The 20,449-nt window shown below is 43.0% G+C and overlaps 1 protein-coding gene across 2 annotated transcripts in view; it reads right to left on the reverse strand.

Annotated features, from left to right (window-relative positions):
• The window catches only part of RGL1 (ral guanine nucleotide dissociation stimulator like 1), a 272,222-nt gene that overhangs the window by 148,574 nt on the left and 103,199 nt on the right, over nt 1–20,449 (reverse strand). For both annotated transcript variants that reach the window (XM_070473951.1, XM_070473949.1), the window contains exon 2: nt 16,594–16,757. In XM_070473951.1, the coding sequence (XP_070330052.1) occupies nt 16,594–16,725 (132 nt within the window). In that variant the 5' untranslated portion in view covers nt 16,726–16,757. The remainder of the gene's footprint in view (nt 1–16,593; nt 16,758–20,449) is intronic.

Consider the following 20,449-nt stretch of genomic DNA (forward strand, 5'->3'; position numbering starts at 1 on the left):
CAGTCATATCCAACTCTTTGCCACCCCATGGACTATACAGTCCATGGAATTCTCCAGGCCAGAATACTGGATTGGGAAGTCGTTCCCTTCTCCAGGGGATCTTTCCGACCCAGCAATCGAACCGGGGTCTCCTGAGTTGCAGGTGGATTCTTTACCAGCTGAGCTACTAGCGAAGCCCTGAGATAACATGGTCAAGCCCCATCTTTTAGATGCTTTACCTGGAACTGGAGCCCTGGTGTCCTTGTGGCAGGTACCCTGTGGACAGAATGCCATCACAGCCCTCGTAACTAGAAGCCACATCCTTTTCTGACCCAACACAAGTGGAAAATTAATGACTTGGGACAAGAATTATTCTATTGATCGGCTCTAGAGCGTGACAGATCCTCAAGGGGAAGAGCAGACAAGGGAGCTGAGCTGTGAGCATCACTTATTTATGTATCAGATTCCAGAAGCTAAGGTACAGAAAGCACTTTAAGAATAAAAACAGAAACCAGCTACACAAGTCTAAGAAAACATTATTTTTCTTTCTACTCAAAATAGATTTGTATAATCTTGAGAGTGTAAATGGGCCTGACCTTTTTTAAAGCACCATTTGGTAATATCAATATTAAAAACACACTTCCCCTTTAAACAAGTAATGTCACCACTAGGAATTTACCCAGTGGATATACACGGAACACTTCAACAAAACATTATGTCCAAGGATGGTCACTGAAGCATTACTTTGGCATGGTTTTAAAAATACATCAAAATATCCATCAGTAGAGGGACTGGTTAAATAAAAATATCATATCCATATAATGGATTAGTCAAAAGAATGAGATGAATCTGTGTGTGTCAATATGGAAAGATTTCCATAACACTTTATTAAGGGGGAAAAAAGTCAAGTACAGTACAGTGTGTATCGTGTGATTCCTTATGTGTTCAAATACACATATGTATGTGGAGAGGAGCACATAATTACATTCAGGCATGTGCAGGAAATCATCTCGGGAAATAGTTAGCCGTGGTAGACATTGAGTAAAGGACCTGAGATGGGCTGGAGAAAGAGCTTAACCGGGCAGGGTGGCATTTGGGAGACAGATCAGGAATCAGAGTAGGTGTCTTCTTTGTACTCTCCATTGTTGAAAATACTAATAAACATTCTATTATTATTTGAAACAGTTTCTAAGTTAGTATCTTCAACAGAAATTGGGTATGTGTCCAAAGAGCAAAGCCAAAAAAAAAAAAAAAAAAAAGAGGCTCTTGGCTGAGAGATGGATCATGCCCTCAGCCAACTCAGCTAAAGAGGAAGTATTCTGGTCCGCAGAGAGGGAGAAGCTGGCCTCTGCAAAAACTGTTTGCTGTGTATTAGGGTGGAGGGGGAAGTGGAAAGAAGAAGAAGAATTGCCTCATCTGGGTTTTTAATTGAATTTTAATTTTTCCACTTATTTCACTTTGGAAAAGGGACTTTGATAAGAGGAACTAGCACTTGCCCAAGAATAGAAGGGACCAAAATGTTGTCCCAGCTACCTAGAAAGGCTTGGAAGGAACACTCTCATCCCTTCCCGACTCCAATCAGAAGGGTGAAAGAGGTGTTCACAGGGAATGTTGACAAAGGGTAGACGCTGAAGTAGGAGGACTGTAAACCAGCCTCAAGAACACACACCTTCCAGAGCTGCTGGTGGCTCCCTTTCTACTGAACAGCATATTCTTTTGTGTTCTTGGCCTTGGGGAAGAACCGCAGCTTCATTAACCCACTGCACAGTCTGGGCTGCTGTGGCGTATGCCACTGTCTACCCAGACAGAGTGAAAACAGAAAAGACTGAAACTCAGTAGGGTCCACCGCACTGAAAGGCTCACTTGCCACATGAGTCTTGCTTGTGATATGCATGGAGGTTTTCTATTGGCCAAAACCTCCTTCAATGGCTTTCATTACAGAGTAAGGTTGTCCTTATGTATCTGAGTAAAATATCTATGACGTTGGTCTAGATATAAACCCTGTAAAGCAAGCATGACTTGAACATGATTTTCTACCTGATGGACCACCAGTCCCAGGGTAAGCATAGAATGTTCCCCTCTTGTCACTCCCATCCAATTATTCATCACCAGGGCAGAAGAAGGTAGAGAGCGGCATCATAAGCCTCATTGGAAAATTTCTAAATGCTGGAGCATCTTCAGGGACGTAGACTTCCCCCAAGCCAGGTTACTTTAGCTAGTTACAGTATAGGGCTAAAAAGGCCAAGGTCATGAGCTTATTTACCCTGAGGGCCAGTTAGCTTTGATCTGTTTCTTGACCATATATTGTATCCCTCAACCCAAACATCTGTTTCAAAAATGGATGCCCCTGATGACAAGGGAGACTGGTCCAAAGTAAAATAGATGTCTGAGTTCAAATTCACCATGCTTCTGGAAAAGTGACATGAAGCATACCAAAAATATTAAAATTACATCACCTGTTATTTGTTCCAAAGAAATCAGGAAAAATAACACCAAACAGACCTCAAAGATCTGCACAACTGCTAGACTGGTCATCAGGCAGAACATAGCTATTTACTTGTAAGAGCTCACTTTTGCTTTAAGAAGAAGGTATCATACTATAAACCCATTTTTCCACTAAAATAATTTGAGAAAACTATTTCACTTAGTATATACAGAATGTTCTACTTGTTTACAGGTATTCCCTTAGGGAGGAAACTGAAATCGAAATGAGTTTTTATAAACTTCTATGCCCTTGGTACTCAGTCACTTCGCTTGTGTCTGGCTCTTTGTGACGTCACGTACCATAGCATGCCTGGGTCCTCTATCCATGGGATTTTCCCAGCAAGAATACTGGAGTGGATTGCCATGCCCTCTTCCAGGGGATCTTTCCAACCCAGAGATCAAACCCAAGTCTCCTGTGTCTCCTACATTGCAGGAAGATTCTTTACCACGGAGCCACTGGGGCACCCCTCTATGCCCTTTATATCTCTTTAAATATTTTATATTAAAAAGTAAACTAAACATTTCAGTCATTATTTGATCTGAACATTTTTCATGCTAATTACTTTATTTATAAATTCGTATTTCTTCAAATTGCTCTAGTTCTTTCCTCATAAATATGTTCTTCACCCATATACTAAGGATAAAATACCTTCTTTTTTTCAATTGGTTCACAGAACCCAGCACTTATGCTTTTCCACCATTTATAAAAAGAAACGAATTTCCAATCTATTTTTCTTCACACTTCTATCTAGCTCCTTGCTTCTGAAGTTCCCAACACAATCCACAAACATAATCAATATCTGAAATACCACATGCGTCAGTACCTGAAACACAGATGAAGATCTAGAACTGGGACTTCCCTGGTAGTCCAGTGGCTAAGACTCTGTGTTCCCAATGCAGGGGGCACATGTTCGATCCCTGGTCAGGGAACTAGATCCTTCATTTTGCAACTAAGAGTTGTCATGCTGCAACTAAAGATCTCACGTGCTGAAACTAAGAAAAAGAAAAAATATATATATCTCACATGCCACAATTAAAAGATCCTGCACACTGCAATGAAGATCAAGGATCCCATGTGCCACCACTAGGACCCAAAGCAGTCAAGTCAATATATACATATCTCATACTCTCACCTTGACCCAGATTTAACATTGAGAGCCATCTTACATACCTTGAAATCTGAGCACATCTACAACTGCAAGCTCTCTGATCTCAAGATAATAATAGATTTATTTCAGTTCAGTTGCTCATTCATGTCCAACTCTTTGCAACCCCATGGACTGCAGCACGCCAGGCCTCCCTATCCATTGCCAACTCCCGAAGTTCACCCAAACCCATGTCCATTGAGTTGGTGATGCCATCCAACCATCTCATCCTCTGTCATTCCCTTCTCCTCCTGCCTTCAATCCTTCCCAGCATTAGGGTCTTTTCAAATGAGTCAGTTCTTTGCATCAGGTGGCCAAAGTATTGGAGTTTTAGCTTCAGCATCAGTCCTTCCAATGAACACCCAGGACTGATCTCCTTTAGGATGGACTGGTTAGATCTCCTTACTGTCCAAGGGACTCTCAAGAGTCTTCTCCAACACCACAGTTCAAAAGCATCAATTCTTTGGCACTCAGCTTTCTTTATAGTCCAACTCTCACATCCATACATGACTACTGGAAAAACCATAGCTTTGACTAGATGGACCTTGGTCAGCAAAGTAATGTCTCTGCTTTTTAATATGCTGTCTAGGTTGGTCATAACTTTTCTACTAAGCAGCAAGCATCTTTTAATTTCATGGCTGCAGTCACCATCTGCAGTGATTTTTGAGCCCCCCAAAAATAAAGTCTGTCACTGTTTCCCCATCTATTTGCCATGAAGATTGCAATACTACAAATAAAATTCACCATTTTTAAACCCCGATCCCAGAAAAACAGGCAGATCCCTTACTGGTAGGAATCTGTCCTTGAGGAGAAAACGGAGTCTCGCTTTTTCTGTTTTCCTTCTGGTCACCTACAGCTGTCCCTTGAAAGACTGAAAAAAGAGTCTACAGCAGCTCCCAGATCCAAGGTGCCAGCTGTAGGATCCTGCCGGGGGTGGAGGTAGGGGGCTGGAACAGGACAGGACCTTCTCGTTCAGAAACTACTCCATCTATCACTGCTCATTTGACTTCAAAGGAGCACTGAAGCCAGGCCTCAAGAAAAGAATACAGCTACATCCGTGGAGGTTGGGAGTGACCTGAGAACGTATGTCACCCTACTCAGAGAGACTTATGCTGACCACATAAGTCCCTTTTCCTTTTATGGCTACACTGTGGCTTTGCTGCTGTGTGCAGGCTTTCTCCAGTTGCGGGGAGCAGGGGCTCTAGGCATGGAGGCTTCAGTAGTTGCAGCACCTGGGCTCCGTAGTTATGGCTCATGGGCCCTAGAAGGGGCAGGCTCCAGCAGTCATGGCACACAGGCTTTAGCTGCTCCTTGACATGCAGAGTCTTCCTGGAGCAGGAATCAAACCATGTCTCCTGCATTGACAGGAGGGTTCTTATCCACTGTGCCACCAGAGAAGCCCTGACTATGTGAATCTTGATCCAAAACCTGAGACATGTGGTTTTACCATGGATTCTTCCCAACTTCTTTCAAGAACCTCTCCCAGTTCTCCATAGGCTATTGAGCTGCCTTACAGTTTTTCTGTCCACCCTGACAAAGGACAGAAGCATAATATAAAGGTGCCCCCATTCCCTGCAAACCATGGAGGATGGTATATAACATCATTGTACTCAATAAAACTGTACACAGTGTATAGTTTCCCCTCCCTACTTGTTTATGAGGTCACTGGGAAAACTGCTACTCTTCATGTCTTCCCTCTCCTGTTTATCTTTGATATCCCCCCTTCTCCCTCCCCTAGCTTTTCCCTTCTTCTCTATCCAATAGACAGAGCCCCTTTTCTTCTCTACTATATAATTCTAAACACAGGCTCTGCCAATAACCCTAAGCTATTGCTGCATCACGCTGATTTGCACCAGCTGTGCCTGATGGTGGTTAACCCACACTTAGAACAGAGCCTTCTTAGATCTTCCTCTGAGAACAAGATTCCACATATATATCTAAAAGTCATAACCAGCAAGGTGGAAACTGAGCCAAGAATAAATAGATCCTGCTTTGAACTACTGATTACATTAAATAAGAAAAATAACACAACCAGAGCAAAGAAAAGTGCTACCCAGAGGTGTAGCTTAAAGATTCTTCTTGAACACGTACAACAAACTAGTAGATGATTTGCCCCCTCAAACATCCCACTCCCTAGTTTAAGGTCAATTCTCTCAATGTTAATGAAAGGAAAACCCAGGTCAGGGCAGGGAGCTCAAGGAAGGGAAGACTTTCCCATGAAGAATTCAAGGGACAATAAAAAAGTATACTCCTACATATAGCTGACTCACTTCATTGTACAGCAGAAACTAACAACATTGTAAAGCAACTATTCCTCAATTTAAAAAAGAAAAAGAAAAAAGTAGGAGACCTAAAAAAAAAAGTATGCTCCCAAATAAGAGCATCAAAAGTTTTATCATGTAACTAGAGTTTGCAAAGCTTAGAGTCTTTGAGACTCTTAAATATCTGTGAAAAACCAAGTGCATGGAGCTGGGAATTAGCGTATAATGATGTTATTCTGCAACTTTGGGCAAATCACAATCTCAGATCATCAGTTTTCCTATCAGCTCACTCCCTGAGGAGTCACTGGCAAGGTCACCAGCTGGTTTGTGCATACTGAATTGTCTGGCCCATTTACTTTCCATTATGAAACCATGTGTAACGGTCCTGTCTCTGAATGTGATCAGGTCATGTGAATGACTGTCATTAGAAGGTAAATCATCCTTCTTCATCTCTGTCCCAGTGCGACTGTGTTCCAGATTCGTCAAACCAAATTCCATTCTTCCTAGCTCCATAGGATAATGAACAAATGCCGTTAGTTTTGTTAAGAGAAAAACCTTCCAAGTTGTAAAATCATTTATTAGTTTCAAAAGTTCTGGCTAACCTCAAGATCAGGGACACAACGTGATTCATCTGATGCAAGAGGACATCAGCAGTCTAAGAAAAATATGTTATAACTAACTTTTTGTTACAAAGCTCATTTACTTATAAATTAGGTTCCTAATGGCTGCCTTCACATCTGTTTCACTGTCAGTCCAGGAGGACATTAAAACAAGTCACTGCTAACCATCTCCTGTTGATGGCAGGCAGAAATGGTGTACTTTAGCTCAGGACAGCTTCAAGCCATCTATGAAAGTTCTTAGGTTGAAAATGTATAGGAGACAGATCTTCTATACTTATTTCACTCACTAGGAGTAAAGTTTCTGTGCACTAAAAATAGCAACATAATTTCAGGCTCCCCAGAAAACACAGCATCCCATTAGTCTTTTTTTTTTTTTTTAATTTTTTCCATGTATTTTTATTAGTTGGAGGCTAATTACTTTACAATATTGTAGTGGTTTTTGCCATACATTGACATGAATCAGCCATGGATTTACATGTGTTCCCCATCCCAGTCCCCCCTCCTGCCTCCCTCTTCCCATCAGTCTTTAAGTACTGAATGATTAGTTCCTAAGCATCAACAGCATTAGTACAAAAATGGAGATCCCACCAACAGTGTCAGGTGGGGGTCCTCATGTTTGGAGGACAAACTCTCCCCCAGAGTCACAATGCTTTCACAGACCCTCGTGATCTGACTCATGCCCTCCTTTCAAGCCTCATCACCCCCAACATTTTCTGTCTTGAATCCTATCTTCCATCCACATTGAACTACTCTTCATTCCCCTATCCCCCACCCTCTACGCCTTCGTACAGGCTTTTCCCTCTGCACCTTCGAAGGACTTCCTTCCCCACCCCCATAATGAAATAGTCCACCTCATCCATTTTCCATGTCTCATTTGTATAAAGTCACTTACTCCTACACATCATTCACTACTCTTAGCTTCTCCAAACCTCCCAAATTTAGCTAAAATATGCCTCACATGTATTCCTTTACAAGCTTGTGTTTTCTTTTAATTGCCTTAAATCACATCTATGGTGCCTTTGTGAGAAAAAAGTCTATATTCCCCACTAGACTATAAGCTCCATGACGCAGGGGTTATATCAGTCCTATACGTGGCAGTTACTCAACAAATATCTATTGAGTAAATGACTCAGTAAATGACTTTTATATTTAATAAGATAGGAATGAATTTATTTCAGATGTTTTCTTTTTTTAAGAGAGCTGTCATTTTATTCAACCTTTTTGTTTTGACACTTTTTAGAATTGTAAAAGATGCCAAGAGATACAAATATATAATCGTGTTCATATTACCACCATCTGGAATTGACAAATGTTAACAGTTTTATATATTCCAGTCTATTCAAGACTGCTTTCAAAGGGCCAAAACTCCAATGATTTTGTGATCAATCCTGAGTTAACTAGAGAGAGAGAAACAGAAACAAAATTATTAAGCACTTATGTGCCAGTCACTGCCCTAGGTTTATATACATTGCATAGTCAACCATCCTAACTGAATATTATTATCCACACTTTATGGATGAAGGGCTTCCCTGGCGGCTCAGATGGTAAAGTGTCTGCCTGCAATGCGGGAGACCCAGGTTCGATCCCTGGGTTGGGAAGATCACCTGGAGAAGGAAATGGCAACCCACTCCAGTACTCTTGCCTGGAAAATTCCATGGACTGAGGAGCCTGGTAGGCTACAGTCCATGGGGTCACAAAGAGTCAGACACGACCGAGTGACTTCACTCACTCAATGAAGATTAATAATGGCCACTAAGATTTAGAAGATTAGCTACTGACCAACATAATACACCCAGTAAATGTTACTACCATGTTTCAACCAAATACTAACTAAATCCAAAATTCGTGCGGCTTTGTCCTTTATTGTCTAGATCCTCCAGTCCTATCTATACCTGGAAGGCACCTGCACTTTTTGAGCCAGGGAATGTACTTTCACATATATTATTCATCCAATTCATTTAAAAAATGTCAATTAAGTGCCTACTATGGATTGTGTACTGTTATCTCATAAACTAGCAGAAAATTAAGTTAACCAGGGCACTGCTTTCACAAGCATTTTGGTTAATTCAGCTATGAATAAATTAAGTGGTGATATAATGCCAAGGAAGTTTCTCCATTGCAAAAGAAACATGCAACCATCTAGGCAAAGAGAAAATAGCACTTAAAGGCTGAACAGACTACCTTCCTGTCCCTGCCAAAGGTGAAGGATGACACATGACAAGCTATGCTCACATTAGACGGCCCCTGAAAATTCACCTTGGTCCTACAAGGCCTGGAATGTTGTGGTTGTGGTGGGGGAAATCTTTGCAAAGTGACTAGATAGTTAAGGGTCATATTTAAAAATCGCTGACCACTTTGCTGTATACCTAAAAGTAACACAACATTGCAAATCAGCTCTCTACTAATAAAAACTTTAAAAAGTAAAATAAATAAAACAAAATTAAAACTTACTGTCACTTATGATTTCCACAGTGTCCTATATTTTTGTCTTAACGATTAAAAACATGAAACCTAGGGGTAAATGATTTGACTTAATATCTCTTCTTGGCTCTCAGTTCAAATTCTTAATGGTTGCTGAACGGTCAGCATGTGTGTGGCCCTGTAGTTCACATGAAAGAAAGTGAAAGTCACTCAATTGTGTCTGACTCTTTGCAACCCCATGGACTGTAGCCCGCCAGGCTCCTCTGTCCATGGGATTCTCCAAGAAAGAATACTGGAGTGGTTGCCATCCCCTTCTCCAGGGGTTCTTCCTGACCCGGGAATGGAACTTGGGTCTCCTGCATTGCAGGCAGATTCTTCACTATCTGAGCTCGCACAGGGTTCAGTTAAGCCCCGGCACATTCTTTCTTGTGGTCCCTGCCCCCTTTCAGAAAATGAATGACAGAGCGTTCCCTGCCCCAAAGGGACAGCCTGTCTCTGTGTGGATACTTTGTATCCAGGGTCTTGCTCCATTTCTTCCAGTAAGTGCAGGGGTGTTTGGCAATCACTCACTTTGTAACTGTATTGTCAGCAGTTTTGACTTCTCTTAATAAATTATAAAACTTCTAGACTCCCAATTGAAATCCTGGCTCTTTCTTGCTTTCCCTTATCTACTATCCTCCATGATTCCTTAAACATAACTTCACCTCCCACTTTGATAGAGCATGATTCCTCCATCACACTGTTTCAAGTCTTTTTTTGCCATTTTTAGCTTCCTTGATCAACTTTTTTACTTTGAAACAATTCAGATTTGTCCTTGCACTGCATCCAACCTACTTAAAATGAATGTTTTGAGGCAACATTGAGTCTGTAAGCACAATATGGCCATAAGGGTAAACAGGAGTGGGTGGAGAGGTTATTCTGCTTACTGAGGACTCTTTTCATCAGGCTATTTGCTTTCATTGTCACTGTATTTTTACTAGACACATATGGCGTTGATTTCTCAGAAATCCAGTAAAATTCTAATGGCTCCCATTATTGGCAAGTACAAGCCACAGAGTAAATCATATGGTTCTGGGCCTTGGATTCCTCCTTTCATGACGGCAGAGGAAACCCCACTAACTTCCAGAAGTTCTATCACTTGGGTGCTCTTCTCAGAGTAAGCACCAACCAGTGAGATAGTTGGTTTTCTGTCCATTCCTTTGTTCATTCATTTATTCATTCAACAAATGTCTCAAGAGTGTAGTGATATAACGCTGAATAAAACAGACATAGTTCTTCAGACTAGGAGCTCATAGTATACTGGAAAAGAATAAATGATTGCCATATAATGTGATAAATGGACATGCAGGAAACACAGAGTAGTTTTTAGAAAATTAAGAAAAAAATTGACAAGGGCACATAACACAGACTGTGGAGGTCAAAGAAACGTCAGACTCTGGAAACTGCCAGAGTCTGAAGGGTGAACAGGAGTTCGCTGGGCAAAGAGGAAGGAAGGGCACCCCCATCAGAGGCTACAGCGTCCTGTGCAGATGCGCTGGGGCCACCAATGTCCCCGTATCAGAGTCCAAGTTTTTCAAGCATGCCAACCCTTTCCTTGGAGAAGGGAATGGCAACCCACGCCAGTATTCTTGCCTGCAGAATCCCTTGGTCAGAGAAGCCTGGCAGTCTACAGTCCACGGGGTCGCACAGAGTCAGACACGGCTTGGCGACTAAACAACAACAACCTTTCCCTACCAGTGACCTCATGTAAATCTCTACCTTTCTGAAATTTTCTCCGTCTATAAAGGTTCCAGGGGAATGCCCTGCTGGTCCAGTAGTTAGGATTCTTTTGCATTCTCACTGCGGAGGGCCCAGGTTCAACCCCTGCTTGGGGAACTAAGATCCCACAGTCCAGGCAGTGCAGCCCACCCCACCCCCATGCCTCCCCACCCCCCTCCCCCCCAAAAAAAAAGATCACAAAAGATTATGTGTCTTGACATTCACAGGCCGGGGTTTCTCATCAAGTCAACCAGGTAAATTTCTCAAATGTCAGGTCATAGGAGAAGAATTTATAGCAAAAGTTTTCCACTATTTCCTCTCCTGGGCCCCTGAAAGAGGATGGGCCTTTGGACTAGCTACTCACTGCTGTGGGAAGCAGCGCAGCTTCTCCCCAGATGGCCTACATTCGTAATCCAAGGACAAACTTAAATAAATACCGTTTCTTCTTCATATTTGTGCCCTCGAAGGGGAGATAAGCCTAAAGGACAGAAGACAATTCTTTCCCTTTCATGGGCACTATTTCAGTTTGTGAGCTCCTCTCCCCCAACCCCCTGCCTCTTTATTGCCTCATGCCAAGCTTGTCCTGACAATAATGGTGTTTTCGAGCGAATAAAAAGAGACCCTGAGGTTTACAGCGAGCACATTTTGGAAAACAATGAGCTGAAACACAACTGTTTTGCACACTTTTTCTTGGGGAGCTTAGACCCACATGAACGCAAGCTCCATGAAGGAGTGGTTTCCAAGCCCTCAAGAAACCGGTCTTTTTCTTTCTTGCTCCCTTCCTTCCTTCCTCCCTCCCTCCTCAAATTCACTTGGAGTTTTCTTTATTCTCTGTAGTAAAGTACAAAGAAATGTTTCCATCTAATATGACAGGCAGGGTTCATTCTAGGACTGGGAGCCAAAGGCATGTGCAGACTCAGTCATGTCAGACTCTTTGCGACCCCATGGGCTGTAGCCCACCAGGCTCTTCTGTCCACGGGATTTTCCAGGCAAGAATACTGGAGTGGGTTGCCATTTCATCCTCCAGGGGATGTTCCTGACCCAGGGATTGAACCCACATCTCCTGCATTGGCAGGCAGATTCTTTACCACTAGCGCGACCTGGGAAACTGGGAGCCAAAGAGAACGGGCTAAAGTGGTTGCAAATGTCTAACAGATTTTTACAGGAGAGAGCTATGTATCAATTTTATCCTCCTAAAAGGCCCTGGCCTTTCCTCCTGCAAATGGTCACCTGAGCACCCAAGTCAGCAGGTAGGATAACAGAAGGTTGAGAACCCAGCCTGCCCACAGCCTTCCAGGAAGACATCCCTGAGGAGCACACTGCTGACTGGTATCGCCCCACCACACGCTCGGGGCAGAGAAGGAGGAACTGAGTGGGTCTGAAACACCCTTATCTGGACACTGCCCAGAATGATTTGTGTATGTCAACACAGTGCTGTTTAGTTGGGGTTGGTTATTTTCCTCCTGGGAAGATCACCCATAGGAACCTCACTGGGGGTAGTCTCATTAGAGTCAGGCAGCTGTGTCTACCAGTTCAAACCCAGCAGCTGTTTAAAAAAACACTAAAAGAATCCTGGAGTATGGGCCTTCCAGAACGTGGGGGCAATCTTGAATTCAGATGGCAGAGGTCAAAAAGCGACTGGTGTAAAACTGGCAGGCCGATAGGGTGTGACATTTTATACTCCTCTGTCCTTCACTGATTCATTCAATAATAAGAAAAGTCTACATCTATTGCTTATTATGTAGGAGGCACCGTTCTAAGCACTTTGCATGCACTTTGCTCTGGCAACAAGAGCCAATGGTTAAAAATAAGAAGATAGAAGGTGGGAAGACTGGAGCTGAAGAGACTTCCCCGATGGTAGGTCTGTGTGCCGTGGTGATAGCAGGGTGTTTGGTGAACAGCATCTCAAGGGCAGAGGGAAACTTTGAGGTGATTCTGGTGGGCTTTACCGTCCAAGGAAGCAACAGTAATTCAGGGAATGGGTGGAAATACCCAGGTTCCAAACAATCAGACTGTTTACACAGTTGGGCCCCTATCAATAGCTTGGAGTACATGGAAAAGAATTCAGTTATGCAGGGAAGAAAAGAGCTACGACAAACTTAGCAGAGATTTAGGGCTTCACTCAAGCGGAATGGAGTTAAGGGCAGGGTGCAGTCTCCATGAGATGTTGTGATGCTATGTGGGAAAACTGAGATGGAAACCCAGCCACACACACTGGGAAAAACATTTTGAGGAATAAAAGAAAGTTATGACTCAATGGGCACGTCGTTGTTTATTCCCATGAGACACTGCCGAGCCAGGCTCTAAGAGAGCAGGACTGGGACCATTTATTACGCTGACGATGCCGACCTGGCCAGAATGAGTTGAAGTCTGGGAAGGGAAACCAAATGTAGAATCCGGGTGATTCAAACAATTTTGGTAGACAGCTTCATGAGAAGATAAGAGTATAAATGAAGAGAGACAAGCTTGAGTTTGAATCTTACTCTGCCACTTACCAGTTATGTATCTTTGAGCATGCGCCCTAACTTCTAATCCTCAAAATCCTTATGCAAAATATTCCTATGGGACTTCCCTGGTGGTCCAGGGGTGAAGAATCCCCTGCCAGTGCAGGGGACATGGGTTCAATTCCTGGTCCGGGAAGATTCTATATGCCTCAGGACAACTAACCCGTGTTCCACAAGAGAAGCCACTGCAATGAGAAGCCCATGCACCACAACGAGAGAGTGGACCCTGCTCACTGCAACCAGAGAAAGCCCAGGCGCAGCAATGAAGACCCAGTGCAGCCAAAAAAAAAAGCAAGCTTCTATAAAAATATCCCTATGACTGTGACAACTGAATATACTGCTGAATATAAAAGTGCCAAGGACAGTTCTGACACACAGTAGGTGCTTAACAAATGATACTTTCTCTCCCTCCCTTACAGACCCCTGTTGAATATTATTAATATTTGGTTTCATTATTCCATTTCTCACTACTGATGATAATGTCTACCTCATTGATCTCAGTAAAAAAACTTCAAACCATGTTTACATATTAACTTCCCAGGCAGGACATGTCTATCCATTTGCCTCATATTAAAGTTTGTGATAGAAAAAAGGAAGCCATTCAGAATCACAAAGAAGTCTAGTGCTATCTTTGAACCACATTCTTTAAGGTCAGCAAAGAGCTGGCTCTTCAGAGATGAATAAAATGCACACCCACTGCTTGTCCAAATAGTCATCCAGTTTCTCTCTCTCTCTCTCTCTCTCTTTCTTTTTAATTCTCTCTCTTCCTGTCCCTCAGATGAGAATGATTTAATCTCCAAAGTATGCGTGATGACACATACTATTTCTTCCTCCAAGAATGTGATGTTACAATGTGAGGCCCCATTCCAGAACTGGATTGAGAGCGAGAGGTCATATGTCCAGTCTCCATACAGGCATTCACTAGCTGAATTTCACATAGAGAGCATCTCTGTTTCACAGCCACAGAGAACATTGCTTATCTTGGCAGGCTCCTCACAAACGTAAGACACAGCACAGATAAGCAGTGCACGATGAATGAGTCAGTGCAATTTCAATCAGGAAAGACCCAAACAAACAAACAAAACCCCACCACTGACTACGACCCAATGGCGAATGAAATAAATCACCTTTGTACCAGAGATGGCAGCATTTTCGTTGCTGTTAACTTTTATAGAAACAACATGTTACTATGAAATCATGATCACATGGTCATGTAATTGCTATGAAAATGATTCATCAATTAACCATCAGGTATTTATTTCAACTGTGTACAGCAGTATGTGAGTGCTTTAGGGTTTCTAAGTGAAGTCTAAATAAAACTAATGGACGTGGTCTCAAGGACAGACAGCCTAGCTTGAAAGAGAGAATCACCATCATGAAAAAAGAATACCCCAAAATAATTCCCAGTTGAGCACTGACTAGCCGAGTGTATACAGAGAAGGAGATCAAAGTGGCTGAAAGAGGTTTTGAAGTGGTCCAGGCCATCCTTCACATGTCTGACGGAGCAGGATTCCTAGAAGACAAATCTGTGTTACTACCCCTGCCTAAAACCCTTTACTGACTGCCCAAGGCCCACAAAACAATTCCTGAATTTCTGAGTGAAGTGTATAAGCTTTTCATTATTTGGTGCTTCTCATTTCATCTCTTGCCATTTCTCTTCTGCTGCAGACGCTCCCAACTGCAGGACATTCTATTAATAACACTGCCCTTTACACAGTTTTCCCTCTTCTGGGAATATTTGCTGGGGTTCCTCTTCTAAAATCCCTTCTGTTGGGTTAACTTCTACTTTTCCTTTAAGGATGAACTCAAGCCTTACTTCTTCGCTGAGAAGCTTTCTTTCCCTGACACCCACACCTCCATGAGCATACTCACACCCATGCAGGATTAATGCGCCCTGCTGTAGGTTCTGAAAACACCTAGGGACATATTGATTACATACAACACTCATCACACAGCATTGCAATTATTGATTGATTTAACGCCATTCCCCCACTTATTTCCCATTTTTTAGTGTCAACTTTGCATGTGTGCTCAGTCACTCGGTCGCGTCCAACTCTTTGCGACCCATGGACTGTAGACTCCCAGGCTCCTCTGTCCATGGAATTATCCAGGCAAGAATACTGGAGTGGGTTGCCGTGCCCTCCTCCAGGGGATCTTCTCGACCCAGGGATCGACCCCAGGTCTCTTGTGTCTCCTGCATCAGCAGCCAAGTTCTTTACCACTAGTGCCACCTGGGAAGCCCTGAAATACACATAAGGATGATAAACTCCAAATTTAGGATAGTGATTACCTTTGGGGAAGGAGGAAAGCAAATAGAATTGGGTGCCAGGGCCAGGACTAGTGTGAGTAAGCAAGGCACCTAGCATGCAAAATATAAGGATAGATTAACTTCCAAGCTTGTGCAAGTGCAGGACACAAACCTGAGAGTGGGCACCTCCTGAAATTCAGTGCCCTCAGCACCTCCCTTTCTAATCCTAGTCTTGACCCTATTAAGGGACATACACAGAGACTTCAAACAGCTTTCTGCAGAGTTTTACTGCTTTAAGGAACAAAAACCAAAACTCTGTTGTGCTAGTATTTCTATAGAAAGAATTTATAGTTTCTTCGTCTGGATTTCACATGTTTAAGACTATAGCTATTATACTACGCTCTTGGATTGGAATCATTACAAAATGCAAATATTAGAGAGTTGGACACCCAACACAAGTGCTCTGAGGCCCTGGAATAATGATTTCTCATGAAAGATTATTTTCCTCTTAACAGAATAACCAACAGAAAGACATGTGACCAAGCTTGGCAGTGAGGCCCTCTCTCCCATTGTTTTGCATTTTGAGCAGAGAAATGCGAGAATGAGAGGGGAGAGACCAGTTTGGAAGTTATAGCAGGGGTAGGGCTCTGACTAGTTCCTGCTGACTTGGCTCCTGTCCTATTTCCAAACACAGTTCTCCAAATTCCCATCAGTTCTGCGAACCTCCCAATATCCTCCAATAATTTGCCAGTTTCTTTAGAGTCCATTCCTGTTGCTTGCAACCAAGGAGCCCTAACTAATACTTAATCTCACACTGTCAAAGAATGAATTTCTATAATTCCACATGTGTTAGTTGATCCTGAGGAATCAATTTTCTCACCACAATTTGATTTCCCATGTATGTGTGGTAGGAGTCTACAAAGACAAATGCCTATCTGCATGTTTTAAGTCCTATCTGTCAGGGCTACCTCCCTTGGCTGAATGAATCGCTGTGGAGTTATTAATGTCCAAGGGACATACCCCGACTTCTTACTCTCTAGCTGTGGTTAAGCCTATGGCCCTTGAATAAAAAACTGCCAAGCTGGCCTATGATAACAGCTGCACCAAGAATGAGCATCTCAAATCTAAGAAAACCCATAATTGCACCAACGGTGTCGCTTAGCGCTGTCTTACCTCCTCTGTCTTTAAAACTTCCCATATCCGAGCATGATCTTCCACCAGCCAGTGCCCTGTGCTTTCTACCTTGGTGGGAAGTTTGAGTTTAGACACCACATGTGCAGGCTCTCCCGAGGCCTTCTCCTCCATCTTGAAAGAGCCAGGCAGGGGGCATTACGGATCTGTGTGGACGAACAAAGTGGGGTCCAGGTTAAAACACTGCATAACAACAACAGCAACAAAGAGACGGCAGAGCAAGTTATCATGCCTGATTTGCGGATAGTGAGACCATCAAAAATAGTATCATAACAGACACTAAATTTTATGGCCACTTTTTATATTTTAGCTATCCATGATTGGCATTTTAATGCAGGCTTCTGGAGAAAGGGAAGCATTTTGATAATGGACAAAGTGATAAAACTTTAAAGCAAAGTAAAAATATCCTTCGCCTGTTCTATCTGCTTGTCACTTTGCCCTGGTCCCTCAGTAGAAGAGATGGAAATGGGTGGATGTAAGACACACCTGGGCTTCCTGGGTGGCTCAGTATCCACCTGCCAATGCAGGAGACATAGAGAGGGTTCTAGCCCTGGGTCGGGAAGATCCCCTGAAAGAGGATTACTTCAGTAATCTTGCCTGCAGAATCCCACGGACAAGGGGTCTGGTGGGCTACAGTCTATGGGGTCGCAAAGAGTCAAACTGAGCATTCAAAGACAAGCCTGAATGATGTTTTCGCATTTCCATGCCATGCGGGGCATGTGGGGAAAGCACTGGCTCTGGGGTCAGGAGTTTAACTCTTTAAACATCTGTTAAATATTGTTTGTTCGAGTCTCCATGCGAGGCAGACACAAGTAATTCGGCAGTTTGGTTCTTAACCTTAAGAAGTTTGCAGTCTCCGGACAGAAAGGGTTGTAAACAAGTGGTCACCATGCAGTGTTCACACCATGTGTGAAATGCCACAGTAATCATGTTTCTAAACTGCAGCAGAAGCAAAGAGGAGGTTCTCTTTGATATTTATTAGCTGTGTTAACTTCTTGAGCCTCAGTTTCATCAGCAGTCACTCTAGAGACAATATTTAAAAACTGATGCCAATTCTATAAAGTCTATTTCCTTGACAACATTCCACCTGCCACTGGTTTGTTCAGAATCACGTTATACCTGCCCAGCATCATACTGCCCTAAGGAATCTCCTTACCCCTATATTCACATTCCCGAGCCCATCCTTCTCAGAGTAATTTTTCTAAAAAGCAAATCTGACAATGATGTTCCACCTACCAAAATCTTTTCCCAGAGATTAAAGTCCAAATTCTGTAACACAGCATCCAAGACTTCCTCCACCTTCCTCCTCCTACCACGCCCGGCAGCCTCCTCAACCACTGTCTCTGTTGTTTAAAGTGCTCATAGGGACTTCCCTGGTGACTCAGTGGTAAATACTCTGCCTTGCAATGCAGGGGACACAAGTTCAATCCTTGGTCCTGGAAGATTCCACATGCCGCAGAGCAACTAAGGCAATGAGCCGCAATTGCCGAGCCTCCAGGTCACAATTAGAAAGATCCCACAGGAGAAAATGAAGATCCTGCATACTACAACTAAGGCCCAGTGACACAGCTAAGTAAATAAAGTGCTTGCATGCGTCTGACTCTTTTATAACCCCATGGACTGTAGCCCGCCAACCACCTCTGTTTATGGAATTCTCCAAGCAGGAATACTGGAGTGAGTTGCCATCCTACTCCAGGGGATCTTCCTGATCCAGGGATCGAACCCATGTCTTCTGCATTGGCAGGCAGATTCTTTACCACTGGCCACCTGGGAAGCCCCAAATAAAGTGCTTATGGATCTCAAAAACACCCAGGCTCTTTCAGCCTTTGTTTGTGTCACCTCCCCTCCACCCACTATGCCAAGAGAATAAAGACCCTTCCTCCTTTGTATCTCTCTGTATATACTCTGTACAGAATTCTACCATGTCACTTACAGCACTTTAAATTATCTGCTTTCAATTCTATTTCTACCTTTTGGTCTTTTAAGCATCTAAACACTAGAGACGATGTCATGTACAGAGTAAGTACTAAATATATGTTTGATGGATTCATTAATTCAGTAAATCATGAGAATCCAGTAAAATTAAGGCAGCAGATCTAATATATTCAAATAACAGATTACAAGTCGAGTTAAACCTCTTCTCTTTAACTTTTGTTGACTTAGTGGACTGTAAGCTCCTCATAGGAAAGAGTTAAGTCTAACATTCATCCTGCACCCCTAGGCAGTAACTCTGCAAGCAGCAATTGCTTATTAGCCAACAACAGAGTCATTTTCTTGGAAATGTCTTCAAGGAATTGAGCATGCCTGCAAAAAACAGGTCTTAAGCTCACATAACCTACTACCCAAATAAAAGCAAATGAAAAATAGTACTGATGAACCTATTTGCAGGGAAGGAACAGAGATACAGGTGTAGAGAGCGGACTTGTGGACGCAGTGGGGGAAGGAGAGGGTGCGATGAATTGAGAAAATAGCATTGACACATATACACAATCATGTGTGAAATAGCTAGCTAGCGGGAAGCTCCTCAGCCCAGCCTGGTGCCCTGTGAGGACCTAGAAAGGTGGGATGGCAGAGACGAGGGAGGCTGAAGAGGGAGGGGAGATATATATACAATTATGACTGATTCATAAACCAGCAGAAACCAACACAACATTGTAAAGCAATTATCCTCCTGTCAAAAACTAAATTTAAAATAAAAGTAAACGGAAATGGCATTGATAAGCTGGGCAGGGGTGATAGGTCGGAAAATTCGAGAGAAGGGTCTTCTACAACCAAGTTACTTCTCTGCCTCACATGCTCCATCTGTGAGCCATGGAGAGCAAGCAATCTTCTGGCAGAGAGCAGTGATGAGGAAAACAACCAAAACCATTGTGCAGTACTGAGAAGCATGAAGCACTCAATATACTCCCACCAGGAACCAGGAAGCATAACCTTGACAATTAATGAACAAAGTTCTTCTGAATGAACATAAATGATGCTGACACATACGTGCAAGGAAATAAACAAGGGAGAGTCATCTGGGGGTTTCAGTTCCAAAAAAAGGAAATTAAAATAAACAGTGAAAATGGAAACAGGCCAAATTAGTAGGGAAGGAAATTCCATTGTTGTTATTGGAGATAATACTGTAAACAACAAATAATAAATCAGAACAAAGTGGAAAAACTACAGCAGATGGTTTTGGGGCTGTACCATTTGTATATCATGGAAAGGTACCTGGATAAACTAGACAGACTGCAGAACCTCAGGGGGAACAAAGGAACATCCGTAAATGTAACAGAGCCCAGTGACCCCATGGCTGTTACCTGACTGTCTGCCCACAGCTGCTGTCTCATCCCCAGAGTGTAGGTGTAAGTTGGCACGTTTTCCGTATTGGAGACTGACCCGACTATTGCATACTGACTTCCTACAGACTGCCCCTTACCCTGTTTGGGAAGAAGTTGCAATTCTGAGTTTTAAACCATCCCAAGGTACTTGGGTACTGAGGATGGGTGCAGAGAGGCAGCCAGCTCTTACGAGGCTCTTCAAGCATTCTGAGTTCCGCCACCCTCTCTGAGACGTGAGGCCTTTTCACCATGCTCAGTATATCTCCTCGCTCATATGCACAAAACGACCCTATGAATAACATAGATTGCTCTTTCATTGCCTCCTAGTCACGTTGCTAGGTATTTTTCACATTACAGTATGTTCCCTGAATACAAACCTTTAAGTTGTGAACTTGCAAAGATGCAAACTTGCACTCACATGTCCAATCACATAAGCTAGTTCACGCATCTGGGGTACATTGTCATGTGCGTACATCCTCTACAAGTGGCTGTGTTTTTCTGTACTTTGCTGTACA

Source organism: Odocoileus virginianus, chromosome 11 (assembly GCF_023699985.2).
Source record: "Odocoileus virginianus isolate 20LAN1187 ecotype Illinois chromosome 11, Ovbor_1.2, whole genome shotgun sequence".
In the NCBI taxonomy this organism is placed as follows: Eukaryota; Metazoa; Chordata; class Mammalia; order Artiodactyla; family Cervidae; genus Odocoileus; species Odocoileus virginianus.